We start from the raw sequence: 19413 nt of genomic DNA, 5'->3' as shown, positions 1-19413 counted from the left end.
TGCCTGTTCCTTCCTTCATCCAATATTCCAGCCAAACAGCCCAACAATAAGTGCTTGTGCTACATTTATGCTACAACTCTTTAAGCACACACACTGCATAAATTGGCAAACACCAGGTCATCACTGCTACCCCACTTTTTTTTACTCAGCACTGAGATTTCTGTGATGCATGAAGAGCATGAGACTGTGACTGCAAGGGTTATGTATTGTTCAAGTTCCAATATTCACAGCTGCAAAATCTTGGCAAGTAATATTGAAAGAGCTTCTGCTTCTTACAAATCAATTCATAAGACTCAAAAATTAAAACAGATGTAACCATGTCATCTGTACCTCTGCTGATTCAATGCAAGCTGTCAGAAAGCACAAAGGAGAACACATTACTCAGCTCACAAAAATGAATATTCTGCCACTCAACTGCTGAAAATGTGGAGGTGCTACGTAAAAGACAGCAAGTGCTCAGTCACCACTGCACTCATTTAATAAGCAAAATGTCTGTGTTAGCTCAGCTTTTGTGAAATGCCTTTGCATTAGGTAGTTTAAATTAAAATTGAATGCACTTCAGCAGACATGAACCTGTTAAGAGCTGAACTGCATGAGCTGATGGGGTTTTTTTTTCTGACACCTACCCTTCTAAATTAGCCATGAAATGCTGTTTGGCACACGGAACAACCGCAGATTGCTAAGCAAGAGAGTCACATAAAGTAAGTCATTTCAGAAGGTTCAGCTGTATTATATCAAGGGCTGAGGGGGAGGAAATAATCACCACCCCATTATAAATTATTTCCCCTATTACTTTGCCTAGGGACTACTGGACTGGGAGATTTTAGGCTTGAGAGACTGGTAACATGGATATAAATCAGCTGCTTCCCAAAGTGTGGGCTCACAGGGTGTCTGTGTCTGTACAAATATGATGTTCTCAGGCTCTCCAGAGACACAGGCATATGGTGAATAACAATGTTTAGATCCTCCCAAAGCCATTTGAAAGATGCTTCATTTCTTAACATTTGCCTCTGCCAGAGATCCCCCAGCAGCTGAAACAGCAGGACAGACACGTGTCTGTCCCTCAGCTGAAAAGGCATACAGTTCAGTCTAAGGGAAAGATGTCACAAGGCTAAACTGATCTACCCAGCAAAGGTGGCTCTTCTCCTTTTAAAGGGATGGTGCCACCTCACCCTTCTTTACACCACCTGGTATGATTCCCTCAGCCAGTTCAGCTCACTAAATTTACTCCCTTTTCTCTAGTGAGTGAGCTTGGTCTGGCCTCTGTGAGCTGAGCCAGGTGGCCAGGCAGCTGCCAAAGCCCATGTGAGGAGGACACAGCAGGCCACAAGGACACAAGGCGGAATGGCAGCAAGAGCAGTTTCTCACACCAGCACAGTGGGGTTTGCTGGAGCTCCTCCACCACAGCTCCTCAGCTGTGCCTTCACTGCAAGGGAAACTGAGCTGGGAGCCAACAAACCCTTGGCCCTGCCAGAGGGCTGTCTTCAGACCACTGTCACTGCTGACTCCAACGTGTTATAAACTCAGAACTCTTCCCACAAACACACGCGCTATCCTGTTCCCAAAAGTTAACATTCATTGAACTGAAATTCTACCAGGGGCATATTTGGCAAAGAAATGCAACTGTTTCAAGATGAAAACTGGCAATACAGTTTCCAAATAGAGTAAAAAAAAAAAAAAAGCCTGATTGTTAACAGGAAAAGCTGCCATTCAAAACAGTCATCGCACCTTGATGCTCCAGTGTAACCCCATAAAATCCACAGCAATGGAGTACATGGTTTCTACCCAGACTGTCCCCAGCCCGGTGAGAGGTGAGTGCAGGGTCTGTGTTTGTTCCTTCAGCTGATGCATCTGCGAGCACTCAGTGAATTAGCTCCAAGGTGTTAGAGCAGTAATTACAGCGCACAGCAGGAAACAGCACTGTGCAACCTGAGTGTGGCTCTCAAGTCACAGTGTTTCTCTCAACACTCTTTTAAACATGCGTTAGAGAATTGTAATTGGCTCAGTGTTACTCAGTGTTACATTAGAGAAGACTCAGAGAATAGCCAATTTTTATTAAAATGGTATTTTTAACCGCCAGAGGGAGCACTGGCCCTGAATATATGTCAGGAATAAAATAAACATGTACACTAAATGTCATCTGTTTGTCCTCAGCTGCACTTAGCATTTTCAGTATTTTATTGAAAGTGTGAGGTGGATATCAGTCAAGCAGAATTACTGCTATAGGCTTACAGGACATGTGTCCTCAAATGCACTGAGCATGTTTGACATTACAAAATTCCCACTGCACATTCTTCAGCAGAATCTATCTGCACCATAGCTATACAGTTCTGGAGCCACACAAGTAACAAGCAATTAATTACACAAACATAACTCTGCAGACATGCAAGGAATCTGAGTAGGAGCTCTGTAAAGATCTTGGCTCACCCAGAAGTTTTGGAGCTGAGTTCCTGACAGTATGTGGAATGGAAGAGGGGCTAAGGCAGAGAGGGGGGGGGAGACTCAGCAAAATCTGGATTCTTCATTGCCAGGAAGCATCTGAAAGAACTCAGTCCCATGAAAACACGAGTGCAGCATTTTTGGCATGGCCAGCAGAAGGAGCAGCCATGACAGTTTGACATGGCCTGCACAGCTCCACAGCCAGGCTGGCTGAGGCCCTGAGCAACCTCAAGCACTACCAGGGCTGCTCTACACTGTACTCTGACACGTGTGACGACAAAGGGCCACCCCAAGAGCTGCTGGGGAACAGCACTCTCTTCCTCATGACCCCTTTGCCATGGTGTTCATTCTGCATCTCCTTCTCCCTTCGCTCCTCCCCAGTGACTTTCTCCTGTGGGACTCCTCCAGTGCCACAGCCAAATGGGCTCTCAGGCTGCATTTTTGAGGGGAGGACACTGGGAAGCAGCTATTTATGGAGCAAAAGCCAGTGCTGTACCCTTAATTCACAGGAACCTATACAGGTTCATATACCATGGGGCAGGCACCCTGATCACCCAAACTCACTGTGTTTTTTCACTCCCTGGCAGGATTACTCTTCTTACTATGGAAGTATCCTTTCTCAAGGGTCATGACTTTACAACACTGGGGAACCTCTGCAGCTTGATCCAAGATGAGCCCAAACCTCCAACAGTGACTCCATTGATATAAACATGTCATTAGAGGGCTTTTCAGGTTTAAGGTTAAGGGACTGAGCCTGGGCCTCTGCCTCCTAAAGAATGCTTAGAGCAAAAGCATATTTCTGTGGCACCTCATGGCTGTACAGAACATTCCTCAGGAAGCTGCTAAGTGTTTCCCAGGAGTATAAAAATAGAAATAACAATCTTTGATTATCCTTTCCCCTACATATCAGTATCTATGTGTTTAGCTGGTATTCAAGTGCATGGATATACAGTGTGTCTCAAAGAAATTCAGAAGCTGAATAAGAAGTAAAGTGAGTGAAGTAAAATTAACATTCAAAAGCCAATCATGGCTATCATTTAATCAGTGCCAAGCAATGGGTTGATCAATTGTATCAACATCATACAATTTCAGTTAAACCAACTATAAGCAAGAGCTGCTCCCTACATAATTCAGAAGTCTTCCTCATGCAATTCCTTTTCTTCCTTGACCCATAGTTGTATTCCTGATTTTCCAAATGTAGTAGTCAGTTTTTTCAATGCAGCTGCCCAAAGTTCACATTTTAGGACTTCTTGAGCCAGGTACACTCTTACCTCAAGCTCTCAATATTCCTTATATTTGCATGTCTTTGGTTCATTGTGTGATATTGCATTCTAGCGTAGTTAAATGTTACAGATCCAGAAGTAGCTGGGATGCTGAGGGGGTACATATTTAGTCATAGCATGATTGAGAGCATGGTATATAAAGTACAGAAATAGAAAAGGAGAGAGAAGAAGATGACTGAGAGCAACTAAACTTTATCTTCAGCTGTGGAAGTCTGCCTGCACAGAGTTTGGCAGTGTAATACCAAAGTATGTGGTTCATTGTCTTTTTGTTTAAACTTTTCTTGGTTTAAAAAAAAAGGAAAAAAAGCCCAACACAATAGTACAGCTTATGATGTTTCAGAAGGAAGTCACACAAACCTTTTTACGAAGGTACACATGAGGTTCTCCAACTTTATTTTAGTTTTTAAATCTTTTATCACACATCAGTCAAGGAACCTCCTCTCATCAGCTAGAGTCACTCAGGGGAACAGAAGAACCTCAAAGAACCATAAGTGAAGAGGATGTTTGAAGGACAAATGTGTTTGCACTGTAAAAAGAAAAAGGAAGTTCTATCACCTGCATACAGGTTGAATCAAAAGGGTGCTATATTTCCCACCCCTTCTAATCATCTGTTGAACACATTAGGTCTGAGTAACTCTTCCTTTGTTTTATTACACATTGTATTAAATCACTTCCAGTGTTGAAGGTCCAAGAATATAAGGGGTAAAAATGTTCCACACCCTTCCTACTTCATTAATGAAAATTATTTAGCATTTGTTTGCATTTGGCATTGTTTAAAGGCTCGCATTTAAAGATGAAATAGCAGGGGGGAAAAAAGGATCTTAAACTTCTCTGGGTTTTTAATTTATTTTTGTTCAGATCCTAGACTGGGAATGAAATGTGACATTACATTCAAGTTTTATTCTCTTGCCAAAGGTTCGTCATGGACATATTTACAGAAAATAACCTCTTCCATAAATAGTAAAAACATGGGCAGCTGGTCCTGGACAGTACAGACTGCAATAAAGTTCTCATAATGAGGTGCTCATATCTTGAGGGCATGCGACAGACAGCACTATTTGAGACAGTGCTAGTCTAGCTGCTTTTTTGGGTCAGGTTGGAAATGGCATTTCTAAAGATTAAAACATTTTGAAAGTTCCATAGGAGTAAAATATCTTTCCACAAAACAGAGGAAATACTCTGACTTCTGACTTTTCATCATGTAAATATCACACAATGAGTGTCAAAGAAGTGTCAATCAGTGCTTCTTCACTTAATTGTCTCGACTCAACCAGATCCACTGTAAAACAGACATGACAATATATATTTTTGTAGTACCTCCAGGGTTGTTCAGCCTAAGGCAATAAGTTAATAAAGACAGAATAATTATTAACAATAATGAAAACAAGTATCTTTCTTATTTTGACATTGTAGAGGATGTCAGTATCTTTGTCAGTAAGTGTCAACTAGAAGTTGGTGTATTGCTCAGCAGGTGGCTTTAAGGTTTTTCTGACCAATAAAAGGGACGAGGACACGTAAAGAGGCCGGTCAGAATAAAGGACATCCGTAATGTGTGACTGCCACCCAGAGGAGCCCGCGGGGAAGTGACACAGCCCGGCTGCTGGGACACCGCCAGCCGCGGGCACAGCCCTGCCCTCCCGCCGCTCTGCTGCTCCTCCTCAATGGAGCCCAGCCACACACAGCGGGCAAAGGCAGGTTGGCTGTCTAAAGCTTATCCTCTGGAGAGTTTCACAAACACTGGCTTTCCCCTTTTTTGATGAGGGAAACGGTGTCGCTCACTTCTCCTGCCTTGACACTGATTTCACTGCATTTAATACTAGAACTTCCTACAAAGATCCTTTTATAGGAATTTCACGGGGCTGGGTGTGTCCTTGCTGGATTTCCAGCTTCTATTTCCACACTTTCAGACAGAGACGAAGTTTGAGTTGAGGTGTTGTGATCACATCCTTAACTCACGATCCCATTAAAGGTGCTGCCATACAGATGGAGGCAGCACTGATTTCTCTGTTCATTGCTCGCTATACAAGCCTTTGGTATTCCTCTCTTTATTTCACCTAACTACTGACATTGGAGCCAGAGGGCATTTTAGACTGCTCCTCTGTACCACAGTCCCTCCCCTCCATCACTACCACTTAAAACTATTTATTTTGCAGTTCTGCACCGTCTTTCAGACCTTGCTTGCCACTCGAGACAACCTAACAAAATTAAGGGTTACTAAACCCCCTCAAGGCTTTAAGTATTCTGCTAACTAGCCATGAAATGCTTTTGTTGCATGTGTTTACAGTCAGTGAGAAAAGAGTGAGAGAACGCCCAATTTGATGCTAGTGACTGTGCTCACTCAGCTCAGTACACTGTGCACGCTGAACTTTGACACAAGCCTTGGTGAGAATTATTTTTGTTGGCATACCAATATATTTAAAAATGTTCCAGATGAACTTCGGTGGAAGCTGTCACATGCTTTCTTTAAGAGCTACAAAATTTATGAGTACGTTTTGCCACTATAATCACTCTTAAATATTCTAAGAGATATAAACATGGTTTTCCAGACAGGAGTCAAAGTTTCTTTTCCCTTAGCTTTACCTTGATTTTACATTTCTCTTGCTATTAAAGATTATATAAGAGAACACTTCATTACAGGAAGCTAGTCATTATTTTCATCATTTAATTGAACTCTCTTTACTATGTTATCAATACTTCAATCAACTATTCTGTAGCCCTTTCTCAAGTGTTGTAGTTACTTGAAAAGAAATGTAAATTCTCTTCAACATCTCTTAAATATGGTTTTCCAACTGGTTTTGCTCCTACTGTGATATTAAACTTCTTTTGTGGCTAAACTAAATATGTTCTCCAGCAGGTTAGAAACTTCCCTGTGTGATAAAGTACTCCACTATCACTCCTTTAGCAGCTACTTCAGGTTTCCTCTTTGAAAATTCCACTTTCATGTTGCTTCTTACTGTTCTGTCTCCTTCCAGGCATATACTGTTACAAGCTTTGCTATTGCTTCTGCTGGAAGTGGTTTTGAGAACTTTGTATAAAATTTGGCTTTTTACCCTTCCTTAATGAAATCCAAACTTTGAGAAAATCCAGATCTGCTTTTCTGAAGGCCAACATCATATGGCCAGATGTTTTCAGTGACTAATCTTAGTTATGACCTTTCTCTGAAAGCATAAGTCTAAAATCTGAAATAAGAAGTAGCTGAGAGAAAGGAAGCAAACAACTACCACGAGGTATGAGATTTAAAAAAATAAAACAAAAAAACCACCAATTTCCCAAACCACTTTTTGCCCCTGGCTAGAAAGACCAGAAAGTGATTAAGAAGACTACCATATACCACATCACTATGGTTCCCTAGTGATAATTATATACACCCAGGTCACTTCTTGTGGATATTACTTCAGAGAAAATGTAGACAGAAACTGATTACTAAGTGCATCAAGGATCAAATTCTTGTGTGGGAACTGACATATCACAGAACCGTCTAATGTATCTCTTGGTCTGAGATCCCAGCAAATACAATATAAATTGAAGAGCAGATTATTTAAAGAAACTTAAAGGATTAACCACAAAATGTAGCTCCTGCTGTACCCCAGGGTTTGCTGTCCCAGACTCCTAAGTTACACCAACAAACCCCTGCAGCATCAGAGTTTTAGTGGGCAATTAGACCAGATACTGAAAAAGTGCACAGGACAAAGGTTTTGTAATCTGTATCTAGTCAGTAGATATTGACCCTGTATAGACATAATTTTAAATTTGGGAAGATTTCAAACTATGCACAGGTATTGCACAGGCACTGGGCAGCTCCACTTCCTGAGCATGAATATTTCAGAGCAGCAGAAATTTCACACATCTTTTCATATCTTATATCTCATATCTCATACTGGGGAAACTTGACTAATTCATTGGAGGCTCACATACTTCGGATCAAGCTAAGACCCTGCAATCCTTCAAGAAACCATAGTGAAGGCATACACTAACAGCTGTTGTGCAAATTTAAAATCAAGCCCTGTGAGCTTGTTTTATTCCATGAAGAAGAGAGCTTGAGCTCATTCTGCCAATACCCTTAAAATCAAAGACAGTGCATCTAGCAAGAGCTGCTTAAAAGGTCATATTGTGCCAAATTAAATATTACTTTGTGAATGCCTTCAGAAGACAGCTCTGAAAACTAAATATGAGCATGTCTCAGCACATAATACTACTGCTTTTATAGCCCTCTTTCCATAGAGATAAATTGATCAGTGTAATCCACTGGTTTGTATTAATCACAGATACACACTGTACTGAGTGCAAAAATGTATCTTAACATAGAAAATGTTGCCAGAGACAATTGGGACAAACGGTTCCTGTAACTATTTAAAACCAAGAAAAGCTGATGGTTTCAGATGCCACTTAGCAGTTTGGTCTGACAGCTGTGAAAGAGTAGACAACTTTTCAACATTTAGCATATCGCAGTCAATATTATTCAAAGTTGTTTGATATTTTGTTCTTTTCAAGAATAGTAGGCCTCTTCGTGAAAAATTATGTTCTTCTGCCCTGATTTGAATTCAAAAGATTCTTTTTCTCAGAGTAAAGGATAAATCAATAAAAATATACTGCTGTCAAAGCAGAACTGACAAAAAACATTGTGACAATATCCCGAATTTCATAAATATGAATCACAAGTTTCCCTGTAGAACATCAGATCTGCAGCTGATCAGTATCTCTGCTTATTTTATTACTGTCTTCTGAGTCTGTCCTTTCAGGAATAATTAAATGATTTCATGTTATCTATTAGCCCTTCCAGACTGCAGACACATTTTGCCTCCCACATAGCCCGTCACCCCTCTTTCCAACTTTATGGCTATCTCCAGAGTACATTATTTGGCTGAGGTTTCCTTAACGTCCCCCTTTCAAGGTCTTCCCAACTCAGACATAAACTGGTGCTGAACTCAAAGTTCCTACAGCAGCCACTTCACAGAATCATGAGCTTGGAAGAGACCTTCACGATCACAGAGTCCAACCCATGCCCTAACACCTCATCTAAACCACGGCAGCGAGTGCCACATCCAACCTTTTTTTAAAGACATCCAATCTTTTTTTAAACACACCCAGGGGTGGTGACTCCACCACCTCGCTGGGCAGACAATTCCAGTACTTTATCACTCTTTCAGTAAAAAACCTTCTCCTAATATCCAACCTATATTTCCCTTGGTGCAGCTTGAGACTGCGTCCTCTTGTTCTCAGGGGATTTAAATAGGAACACTGAGCAGTGTCAATTAAAAGTGATTTAAAAAATTAACATTCTTGATTCTAAAAGATCTAATAAAGGTTGACTACGAAAAGATAGGACTAATGATTACTGATTTGCTCCACTAAAGGAACTGACTTGTTGCCTCTGATATATTTTCAAGGAAACTCAAAGTACTTAATAGTGATCTTCCACTGACTGCCAGGGCTTCTCTCCAACAAGGGGGTTTATACTGTGTTAAATCATCAATATTAGAAATACTTCTGTTCTATCTTTTGATATGTAAAATGACAGAAAACCCTCAAAGGTCCTCCCAGTCTGGTAAATCTTAAAAAAAAATTCAAGGACACAGTTCACTGCAACAGTCAACTCTTCATTACAGAGCAAAGGCAGAAGCACAATACCCTGCATACACCAAAACCATCTGTGATTTTTAAGGCTGTATGTAGAAGTGTTCAGGAGAGAAAACACTGGTCTCCGCTCCTGTTGATGGGGAACTCCAGAGATGTCCCACTGACTCTCAGTCTAAGTCAGAGCTACCTGGCTTCCAGATCCAAAATACCTCAAGCAAAGCCAGTCTGTGTACTTCTGCAGCATGGTCAATCCACATGTGGGTGATGTACCCATCAAGGCAAACAGAGAATTCAAATTAATGTAGGTATAATAATACAGATACAGCCTCAGAATAAGTGAAACAAATATAAGCCAAAATAAAATTATTTGCTCAAGTTTTCCTGCTTTCAAACAATAAAATATCAAAACCAGCAGTACATTAAGAGTTAATTCTATTCTTATCTTCTATCTAGCAAAGATTTTTTTTTAAATTGCAATACTTCATGCTCAATGACAAAAGCATGTTTGATATTCTTGTTGACTTCAACTCTCAGTGGGTAATGCTGAGACAGTGAAATCATCATAAAATATTTATACTAAAGAATGAGGATTTATACTTCAGTGCATTCTAACTTGATAAGTCTAAGAAGATTAATCATTCTGTATTACTTACAGCAAGGTTCTAGTGTTGCCCCCATTTACACTTGTTTCTGATACAGTGCGAAAGCAGTGCAAATGGTCATGAATGAGAGCAGGAACATTTTTAGAAAAAGTCAGTGCATGGAGAATTTTACTCATCTCTGTGCAGTCTTTGTTGAATGGTTAATTAAATGCTTAACATGTTTTTTCTGCACACACTAATAGCTAGCACTTCTTATCTCGACAGCTGCTTGAAATTGTTCTCAAAATCTAGGTAGGCATAAAAGAGAAAACATAGCTTCAGTCTTCTTTTGAGTAGCTCAATAAAATGCAGGCAAGCATTCAACACTCTAATCAGTTTAAACAGATCTCACACTTCAGTAAGGTTTAAGAGAACAGTCAAGTTATTATGCAGAAAACCAAATAAAAAGTATGAGGTAATAAAGGAAGATGTTTTAGGCTAATCTCTCTAATGGAAAACAGTAAGGTATTATTTATTATTTTAGCAATATTATGTTTTTCTAAAATTTCTGTACCTTTTGTTTGGAAAATATGTGATATTTGACATTATATAGCTTAAAACAACAGCTTGATGTTCAGCGTAATAATAAAGGCTTTATAGGATAAGGGCCATCTGTTGCAATTACACTCACTTTCTGAATTTTCTGAAAGGGATGAAAACCCTTAGAGTTTGTCAATTATATGCCCTTGATAACATATGAGTCATGTTAAAGGAGTTTGGCATAGAAATGCAATTTTCATGGAAACAGTCTGATGAGAGAATATTTTAAATGTACTCTAAATATGGCCATCGTATTGATGAAATTATTCTCAAAGGAGAGAGAAAAATATGGCAATGTGATTTACTTTTCCATGTCTGAAATGCTCTTGGGTACTATTTCCTGGTCATTTCACAGCTTTTAAGTCAACTACCATTTTCAGCACTTTTTCTGATGAGATCATGAATATGATTATTTGGCCAAATGAATTTTAATTGAACCCCAGTCTGGAACTTCTGGGTCTGGAACGTCCTCCCACACTACAGTAGGAAATATCTCACCAGATGTTAATAATTAAGGCATTAAAGAGTAAACCCAGCACCCACTTCCGCAGCTCCCAGGGCTCCCATGGCAGTGAAGTGGTGTGGGTGGATTGCTGAAGAGTGTGGGAGGATTGGAAAAGGCCCTTCAGCATTTGTACACTTCTGCATGACATGGAAGCCAGATCAAAAGGGTTTCCAGGGCAGGCAGAATGTTGGCTGTGGATGGTCGAGGGTAGAGTGGATATGTCCTCCCACAGAAGAAGTGGAGAGCAGATGTTCTTTTATGTGGTCTCCTGGGGTACCACAGGAGCTGGGCATGGCAGCCTTCTCTGAGCCCAGATCTTGGCTAAAATCAGTCTTTTTAATCTCTTTCTAATTCTCTGATTAAGAAATATTCATAAAGATTTTTGAAGGAACAGGTATTGATGTGTGTGTTAATAGGAACCACGTTTATCAGGGACCAAATCCAAATGCATTCGTTGGAAATGCCATTTACAGAAATATTCCAGAGGCAAGCAGGAAGGATGCTCCCCTTACTTTCCCTCACCAGGTTCTGTCTCCAGGCCTGGGACCAAGTGGCAGGCTATCCTTATTCTAGACAGACATCAAATATATCAGAATAAATCAGGAATCAGGATAAAAAACCACACAGTGCTGGAGGGCAGGGGGCAGATTTTTTTAAAATAAAACTCAGTTTTCTGTTCAAAATCTTAATTATGTTTGAAACAGAGTTAACATAATGAGCAAGCATTGATCTGAACCATATTCATGCATGTTAAATACATTCCAAAGTACCTTCAAATGCCTTTCTCGACTATTGCTTTCTAGCTATAACTAGACATTCACCTGTCCAGATGTCTCTAATGTCAATAACTACATTTCCAAGAAGTCTAAAATTATGTGATTCATTATATACCTGCTTAATGTCAGAGAAATTTGTGATGGAACCCATTAGGAAGAGTGGAGAGTACACTGACACACTAGAACTTAATATGCGTTCTGTTACTATGGACTGATATTTTTCTCTCATCAACATTTTTAAACAGCCTACATTGATGTGAAGCAGTTTGGATTCTAGCATATCAGACAAGCATCTATTTATTTTAAACAGAACATTTTGAGACGTTCTCTGGACTACGCAAATGAAAAATGCCAGCAAAAGCTCTAGCAAACAGACAGGAACACAGCTGGAAATAAACGAAGCATAAGGCTTAATACTATTTATTTCCCCAAGCTATCATTTTTTTTTAATTATCTTGTTACAAGATGCTGGCATACTCTATGAACTGAAAACTGATGTCTTTCAACGCAAGGGTTATAACATGTCTCCTTCATTCTACTGTGACTCATTTGTACTTGTTACTGAACAATAAGACCAAGCTATCAAGGAATAAATTCAGAGTTTTGAACCTTTCCCAAATCTTTGCTGTATTTGTTTTCAATATATAGTTGACTTTTATTAAACAGACATTAATGGGTCATTAAAATAAGGAGACTCCATCTGAATGATGCTCCAGACCTTGACACTTTTTCTTTGTGTCACAAATTCATCTATGCTCTGTTACAAAGAAAATTATCTTGCTTGGGCCTCCAATTAAGTAATTTACATTCCTAGTTGTGGAAAACACCAAAGAAAAGCCACCAACAGACATTCTTAAATCCATCATCCGTAAATATGCAGCTATTGCCTTTCAGACAACACGGAACACCAGTTGTCTATTTATTTCAAAGAACAAACCAATCCCCAAAACAAAACGCAATCAACCCCCCAACTCTTCTAAGTATTCCTTTGGGTGACCTAAGCAACTTACCTTGAAACACATACCCAAAGCAACCACAGCATGAGAAAACTGGTTTACATTCATTTAGAATAGTAGATGTACAGCACATTTGCATGCACAAGAGAATACATCATAGATTAAAATCTCTACAAGCAAAATTGGAAGAGATAAGGAGAGTGGTTGAATGTCTATAATATTTACAAAAGCAGGTAGTTTACAGGGGAATTCACAGAGTGCTTAAGTGCTCTGTAATTTTTCTTCACTGTAACTGCTTTAAAAGAAGACTTTAAAGTGCCTTTTTTTCATGTACAAAAAGTTTAGGTAACTGAATGGGAACTTTAAAACTCATTTGCAAGGTCTGTCAAAAGTTTTATTTTTTTTTTCTTGACCTGCAGCACTTTTCTGTATCTAAGTTAATCATTAACCTCTCTCTTCCTACTGCAAGTCTTTGCCTCCCAGGGCTAACCCTGGTCAGGGAACATTGATTATGATGCATCACAGCCATCCTGGAGAGCAATCTGCATGGCATGCTGAGAGCAGCATTCCTGAACTGAACTGCCTGCCTCACTTCCAGAGGTGGTCAGGATGTCAAGCCTGCTACCCACTGAGGAGGCTGGAGATGAGGTGAGGGAAAGGTGGAAGTGATGGGTTAGCATCCCACTCGATGGGGGAGGACAGAGGGCACGGCCACATTAGGCTGGGGGCTTCGCTCCAGAGTGAGGGCATTCACCTGCCCCCAGCAGCCACAGCCACAGAGGTGGCTGCTGCTCAGAAACCCTGCTGATGGCACTGCCTGGCCTCGGCCATGCTCCCTGGCAGTGCAAGCCTTCACTGAACCCAGTGGCTCACCTGGCTCCCAGCAGATTTTATACCCTATGGTTGAAATAGGCAAGAAAATGAAATGGACAGAGCTGACTTACTTTTTGTCCTTTTACTCCACTGCAATCACATTTTCCACAACCGGAACATCCCTGAAAATAAAAGAAATTGAGAATTAAATGTCTGAACTGGATGACAGGCAGAACACACTGCAATGAGCCAGGGATGTCAGCAGCATCCCACTGACCACCCCAAGGCCGGTCAGTGCAGGGAAAGTTTGCTTAAAACCATACAGTAACATGAGAGAAGTCAGATTAACTGGTGCACAGTAAAATCTTACAGTCACTTTGTGTTACCAAAGATGCTCTTAAGTGCATCAGGGCTACTCTCTACTTTTCCTCCTCACAGTCATGAAGCAACTGGTAAGCAACTCAGCAGTCAATAGCTTTTACTGTTGTCATGCCCCTGAGAAACAAACTATGAGGAAAAGAAGCAGAACATCTGTATCAGTGAATATTCCACCAACGCACAGGAGATCCTTCAGCAGCCCCTTCAGGCCATCATTCAGAATCAGTCAGGGACAGCACCTCCCCTGAGACAGCTTTCAGCACAGATGCTGGACACCTGTCCCTCTACACCTGCAGGCTCCACAGTCTACTGGGATCTCAGTACTGCTGGGAAATGAAAAGAAAATGCACCTAATCCGTTTTGAATTTGGAAAGCCCCCAATGAGACCAATAAATATTAACCCAGAAAGATAAATAATACAGTAACATTTTTACTTGCTAAATACATTTTATTTTAAAGTAAAGCATCAAAGAGAAATGGGGCTTTAATACTTAAAAAAAAGGCTGTCCAATGAAACTACAGTACTATCTCCTAAAAAAATTATTGCTTTTGTTGACACCTTTTTTTTTGTATATGTACATCCACTAAATATGTTTCTTGAAGTAGAATTTTCTCCATACTGACATAAAGCAAAAATAGTTACAATTTTTACAATTTACAATTTTTACTTACATTATTATACCATGTTATATTATAAATTCACACAAAGGTAAGAATTAACATGATTAGAATGAGTTTTTATCATATAATGCAGAAAGAGAACTAGATCTGAAGACAACACCAAGACATGCTGCAGTGCAACCTCAGCAAGGATCAGAAGGGAAACGTGCCACCCACGGAACAATCAGCTTTACTCCTCGCAGGACATGGTTGTGCCTGGAAAAACATTGGGTCTCCCATTACAAGAAGTGACCTGGTGTGACCTCTCTTAGTTTTTCAGACCCGATGAGATCTCAGCTGGAGGACGCATGCTTGCAGCTCATACTTCCTCCTCCAGGATCATGTAGAATGTTATCAGTTTTATCAACACATCCCCTAAATTCAGGAGAACTCTGTTTTAATTGCGTCTGGGAATGTACTTAACATAAGTCACTGAATCATTATAAACATCTGTTTTCAAGTTAATCCCTGCATATTTCCTTCAGCCTATTATTTAACATGCACTGTTTTAGAAAAAAACTAAGTTGTTATTTAAGTATGGTTTTGTTCTCAAATTTAGCATAGCCAGAAGAATGGGCTTGTGCTTTTGAGCCTCTTTTTGTCTCCACAAAATGAGCTCATTATATTCAAATTTTCCTGTTTTTAATGCCTCAGATGAGAATAACCAAAGGCAAGGAAGGTGAGAAGGTACTGAGCACCAGGGAGCACAACTGCACAAGGTCCTGTTGGGGGCAAGGGCTGCAGCCTGCCATGCCAGAACAGGCACCTGCTCTACAAAACATTGCCTTTATTTTACAGTAACATCATCTCCTGCTGTCACTGACTGCAACCTCTGTGGGTGGGAGGTTGGCCAGCAATGACAGCCACTGCTGGATAGCATTATCCTCAACAACTAAAATGCATTTAGAATCTGAGCAACGTGATAACACTCTGCCTATACTAGGAAGAAGTATGAGGTTTTTCCTTCTGCTTCTCGGGAAAAATGGGAAGGCCAGACTGGAAGAAGCTTGTGGATCAAAGGTAACTTTAAGGGGGTCAAAGGGGCACTTAAGTAATGAGATGCTGGAAGAGAGAAGGATGATTATAGCACGTACAGGAATCATCACAAGGCAATTAAACTGAAACTATGCAAATTATTGTTCATTTCTAAAGTTTGGTTTTAAATCAGTCTCATGACATGATTAATCCACTTAATGATATCCCAATATATATGACTAGAACTATTGAGACAAATAGAAATAACTCTGTCATATCTCCTAGACATCCTCACAGAGACAACGCCTTCCCCAGAAACTGCAGGGAGCTTGGAACAATCACTGCTGTCCTCCAAGTGCCAAAACAGAGAAGGAACAGTGCTGGGCAGGAAGCAAAATCTGTGGGGGGAGTGACAGATGAAAAGGCAGTCTCTTGATCCCTTGTCTAGGAGCCAGTTACAGGCTAATCCAAAGACTTTGGCCAGGTGCACTGCACCAGGTACCTCCCCTATTTTGCATGGTACACTCATAATTTTCAAATAGCCATAGCTTCCTTGCACCACAGGCCAGCCTCTCATGCAACATTACAGGACATTAATTTTATCTTACTCCGCCCACAAAATATAAGTCTGCCCAGAAGCAGAAGCTTATTTTAGTGATGCAAATTGTTTCATTTCTTGACAAGCACTTCCATTCCATTTCATTCTCCCAGACTGTCTGCAACTGATAAGCTTAGTGAATCGTCCTAGTAAATCAGTATCAAACTATAAAAAGATTACATCCCTTCAACATGACACACACAGAGGTGCTACATTCAGCCTGAGTGTTTGCCTAAAGGACACCTATCCATTTTCTATCACATTAACATATAGTTCAAAAAAAGTCCTGCTAATGAAGGGGCATCCCAATCTGGACCTCTAGCTTCCATGACCCACATACTGAGCCTTACAAGCCTTAAGCCCTGTCAGTGACAGAGCTGAGAAAGTTGCTAAAATTCCCTGCAGCAGACGGAACAAAGGCTGCTCTGCAAGGCAGGCTGTAAGACATCTGTCAGATCACAGCTACAGACTTGTTGCGTTCTGCCCTGTTTTTCCACGTCCAGCTACTTTCCTGGCATCTGAGGACTACTGCTTGGAACTTGCACAGGAACGATGCAAACAGCCAGATGAGCAGCCTAGGAGGGAGATGACTGCCATATTTGGAAATGCACCATTTCTGGAGGCTACAGACATCTCCAAAAAAATACAAAGGCAGAGTCAGTTCTTGGAAGCTACTCTCTTACAGAAGTGCATTTCTCAAGATGAAATGTAGTTCCCTTTCCCACAACATCACCTCAGGCTCTGCTTACTGAATTTCAGTTGCTGAGCAGCCACCAGCTGCTAATTGCCTAGGTAGCAACAGAGTTCACATTGTAGCCTGCAAAGCACAACTGTAAGGTAAAAATTTAATTAAACTCTCCCGGGTTACTTAACTCTGTTCACGTTAAAAATCACATTCCAGGGAACATAGTCACTTGTCCTGCACAAAATATACTGTCTTTCAAATCACAGAAAATCCTGTGGATACGTGAGGCTACAGCAGATATCAAAATTCTCTGACTATTCACAAATTACCTGTATCATAGCCAAAGTGCTTCAAATAGGTAAAAATAATCATAATTACTTCATCTTGTGATTAATTCATTATAAAATGAAAATTTCTGTTTCGATGGGATGCTTGAACTGATGATGTTTTCTGATTAAACAGTGATGATTTCCCACTCTATATTGCTTTTGTTTAAACCCCAGTTTGAGCTGAATTCCCATAGCAGTTTCAAGCTGAAACACAAGAAAGGCAAAGCCAATAGGATGGCTGTTTGACAGTGACATCTTTAAGTCTGAATCTCCTCTCTCCACAAAATCAACCCTTTCCACCTCTGTGTAAACCCAGTCTCTTGGAAGCCCAAGGGAGATTTATCCCTATGTAGCAAACACTTCTTCCTAGGTGCACACGCATACAACTCATGTAGCTGACATGAGAGCTGGATCAATAATATCTCCACATTTCACATCCCACCAAATACAGAAGTAGGGAGTTGATGCCAACTGCAGGACACTTATCTTGCATTCCTCTCATATTTTCTTCTCTTTCCAGAATGTCAAAATAGCTCCCTGGCTGTATTACTATTCTTGTCTTCAACCTTTAGATGTAACTTCTGAATTAGCAAAACTGCTATTTTGTGTACAAAGTACCACCAGAGGAAACCACTAAAATTAGTTAAATTAGTATTAGTTAAAATTAGTAATTAGTTAAAATTAGTATTTTGTTAACTGATTTTACAGTCCATTAACAACTCTTAAAAAAATCATGTAGCTAAAACTCCCGATTTACACTTAGCTAGAACAAAAAAGATTACAAAAAAAATCTGCACTGTCTTAGCAATTAGCAAAGTTTAGTTATACACCCTTAAAGGAGTTGATACAAAGCCAGTTTTTCTGAACTGATTATTTGAACTTCAACTCTTAAAATGGTTTAGGAAAAGGAACATCTGCTGTTCCTTCATTTTGATGACTAAAAGCAAAGACCAGAAGTTGAGCACAGTTCTCATGTCTTTTGTAAACCCATCAATTTCAGATGTCTACAGACAGAAAAATAACAGACAAAAAGACAATTTTTTTCTAATGTCAGCAAGCTCCAGTCTTTCCTCCTCTCCAGATTTATTTTTCTCATTATTAAAAAACAAAACAAATAAAAAAGACCCTTAACAAACCAATGTTGGCAGATTATCTTCGTGTCCTTTTTTTAAATTTTTTTCCCAGCAAATCATGGGTAGACTCCAGTTATGACTGTTCAGGGAATTCCCCAAACCAAGGGAAGACTTATTGGTTTTGAAGCTTTAACCCTCTAGGTCACCAAATTAAGTTCAGCTCTCGTCAGCAGTGACTGGAAGCTTCTATTTAAAGTTCTTGGTTGTGTCATTTCAATTTTCTGCAGATCCAGTCTTCACAGAAGACAGCAGAACAGTGCCATTCAAGATGTCCTGCACATGCACCAGATGCCTGTGTTTAAGCAAGGGAAATACATACAACCCAATAATCTCCAAACACTCATTAAACTTCAGGATTACAAAACTCATTGTCCTGAAGACCTTCTTTGCTTGTAGGCTGATGTACATGAGTGTAACAAGAGGAAGCAGAAGTGGTTCCCAGTCATTTCTCTCTGTAAATGCAGAGCCATTCTTCTAACGTATCTTCTGGGGATTGTTTTGGCCCAGATGAAAACAAACCTACACAGTGGAAAACTGTGGCACTTCATGATTACTTGCATGTCAGTGCATGAGTTAAGTACTCCTGCTAGTCTGACGGGAACTTTAGGTTTAGAAGTTTACAAATTAACATATTTGTAATATCTGAAAAGAATGGCAAGTCACTTTCTGAAGTATTGCTGTGCATGATGAAATTTGAACTAATTACAACAATTCAGCTCTGGTTTTATTTAGAAGTTTAGCTCAGTTGATTGGAGCATGGTGCTAGTTACACCAAGAGTGTGGGTTCAATCCCTGTATGGGGCCATTTACTTTAAGAGCTGGACTCAACAATCCTTGTGGATGCCTTCCAACTCAGAATACTTTGTGAGTCTGAGAAAAGCCTTGTACAATTTTTGGAAGAAAATTAATTTTAAGAAAAACTCTATAAAATACAATTGGAAAAAAAATCATTATGGCTATTGGGACAGGAGGGGGCTGTTCATATATTTTTGGCACGGTTTTTCTGTTTGGCTGGTGGGAGGGCTGTTTTGTTGTTGTTTTTAGTATTACCACAATCATGCAGGATGTTCATACAAAAATTGCAGACAGACCACAGATTCTTATCTATCTCCAGTGTACTTTAGT

The 19413-nt window shown here is 40.0% G+C and overlaps 1 protein-coding gene across 1 annotated transcript in view; it reads right to left on the bottom strand.

Moving 5' to 3' along the window:
- COL4A1 (collagen type IV alpha 1 chain) overlaps nucleotides 1-19413 on the bottom strand; it is a 119796-nt gene that overhangs the window by 57653 nt on the left and 42730 nt on the right. The window contains exon 2 of the mRNA XM_066545330.1: nucleotides 13662-13712. Coding sequence (XP_066401427.1) covers nucleotides 13662-13712 — 51 coding nt within the window. The remainder of the gene's footprint in view (nucleotides 1-13661; nucleotides 13713-19413) is intronic.

This window comes from Molothrus aeneus, chromosome 2 (genome assembly GCF_037042795.1).
Source record: "Molothrus aeneus isolate 106 chromosome 2, BPBGC_Maene_1.0, whole genome shotgun sequence".
Classification (NCBI taxonomy): domain Eukaryota; kingdom Metazoa; phylum Chordata; class Aves; order Passeriformes; family Icteridae; genus Molothrus; species Molothrus aeneus.
This window is presented reverse-complemented; position numbering and strand designations above follow the sequence as displayed.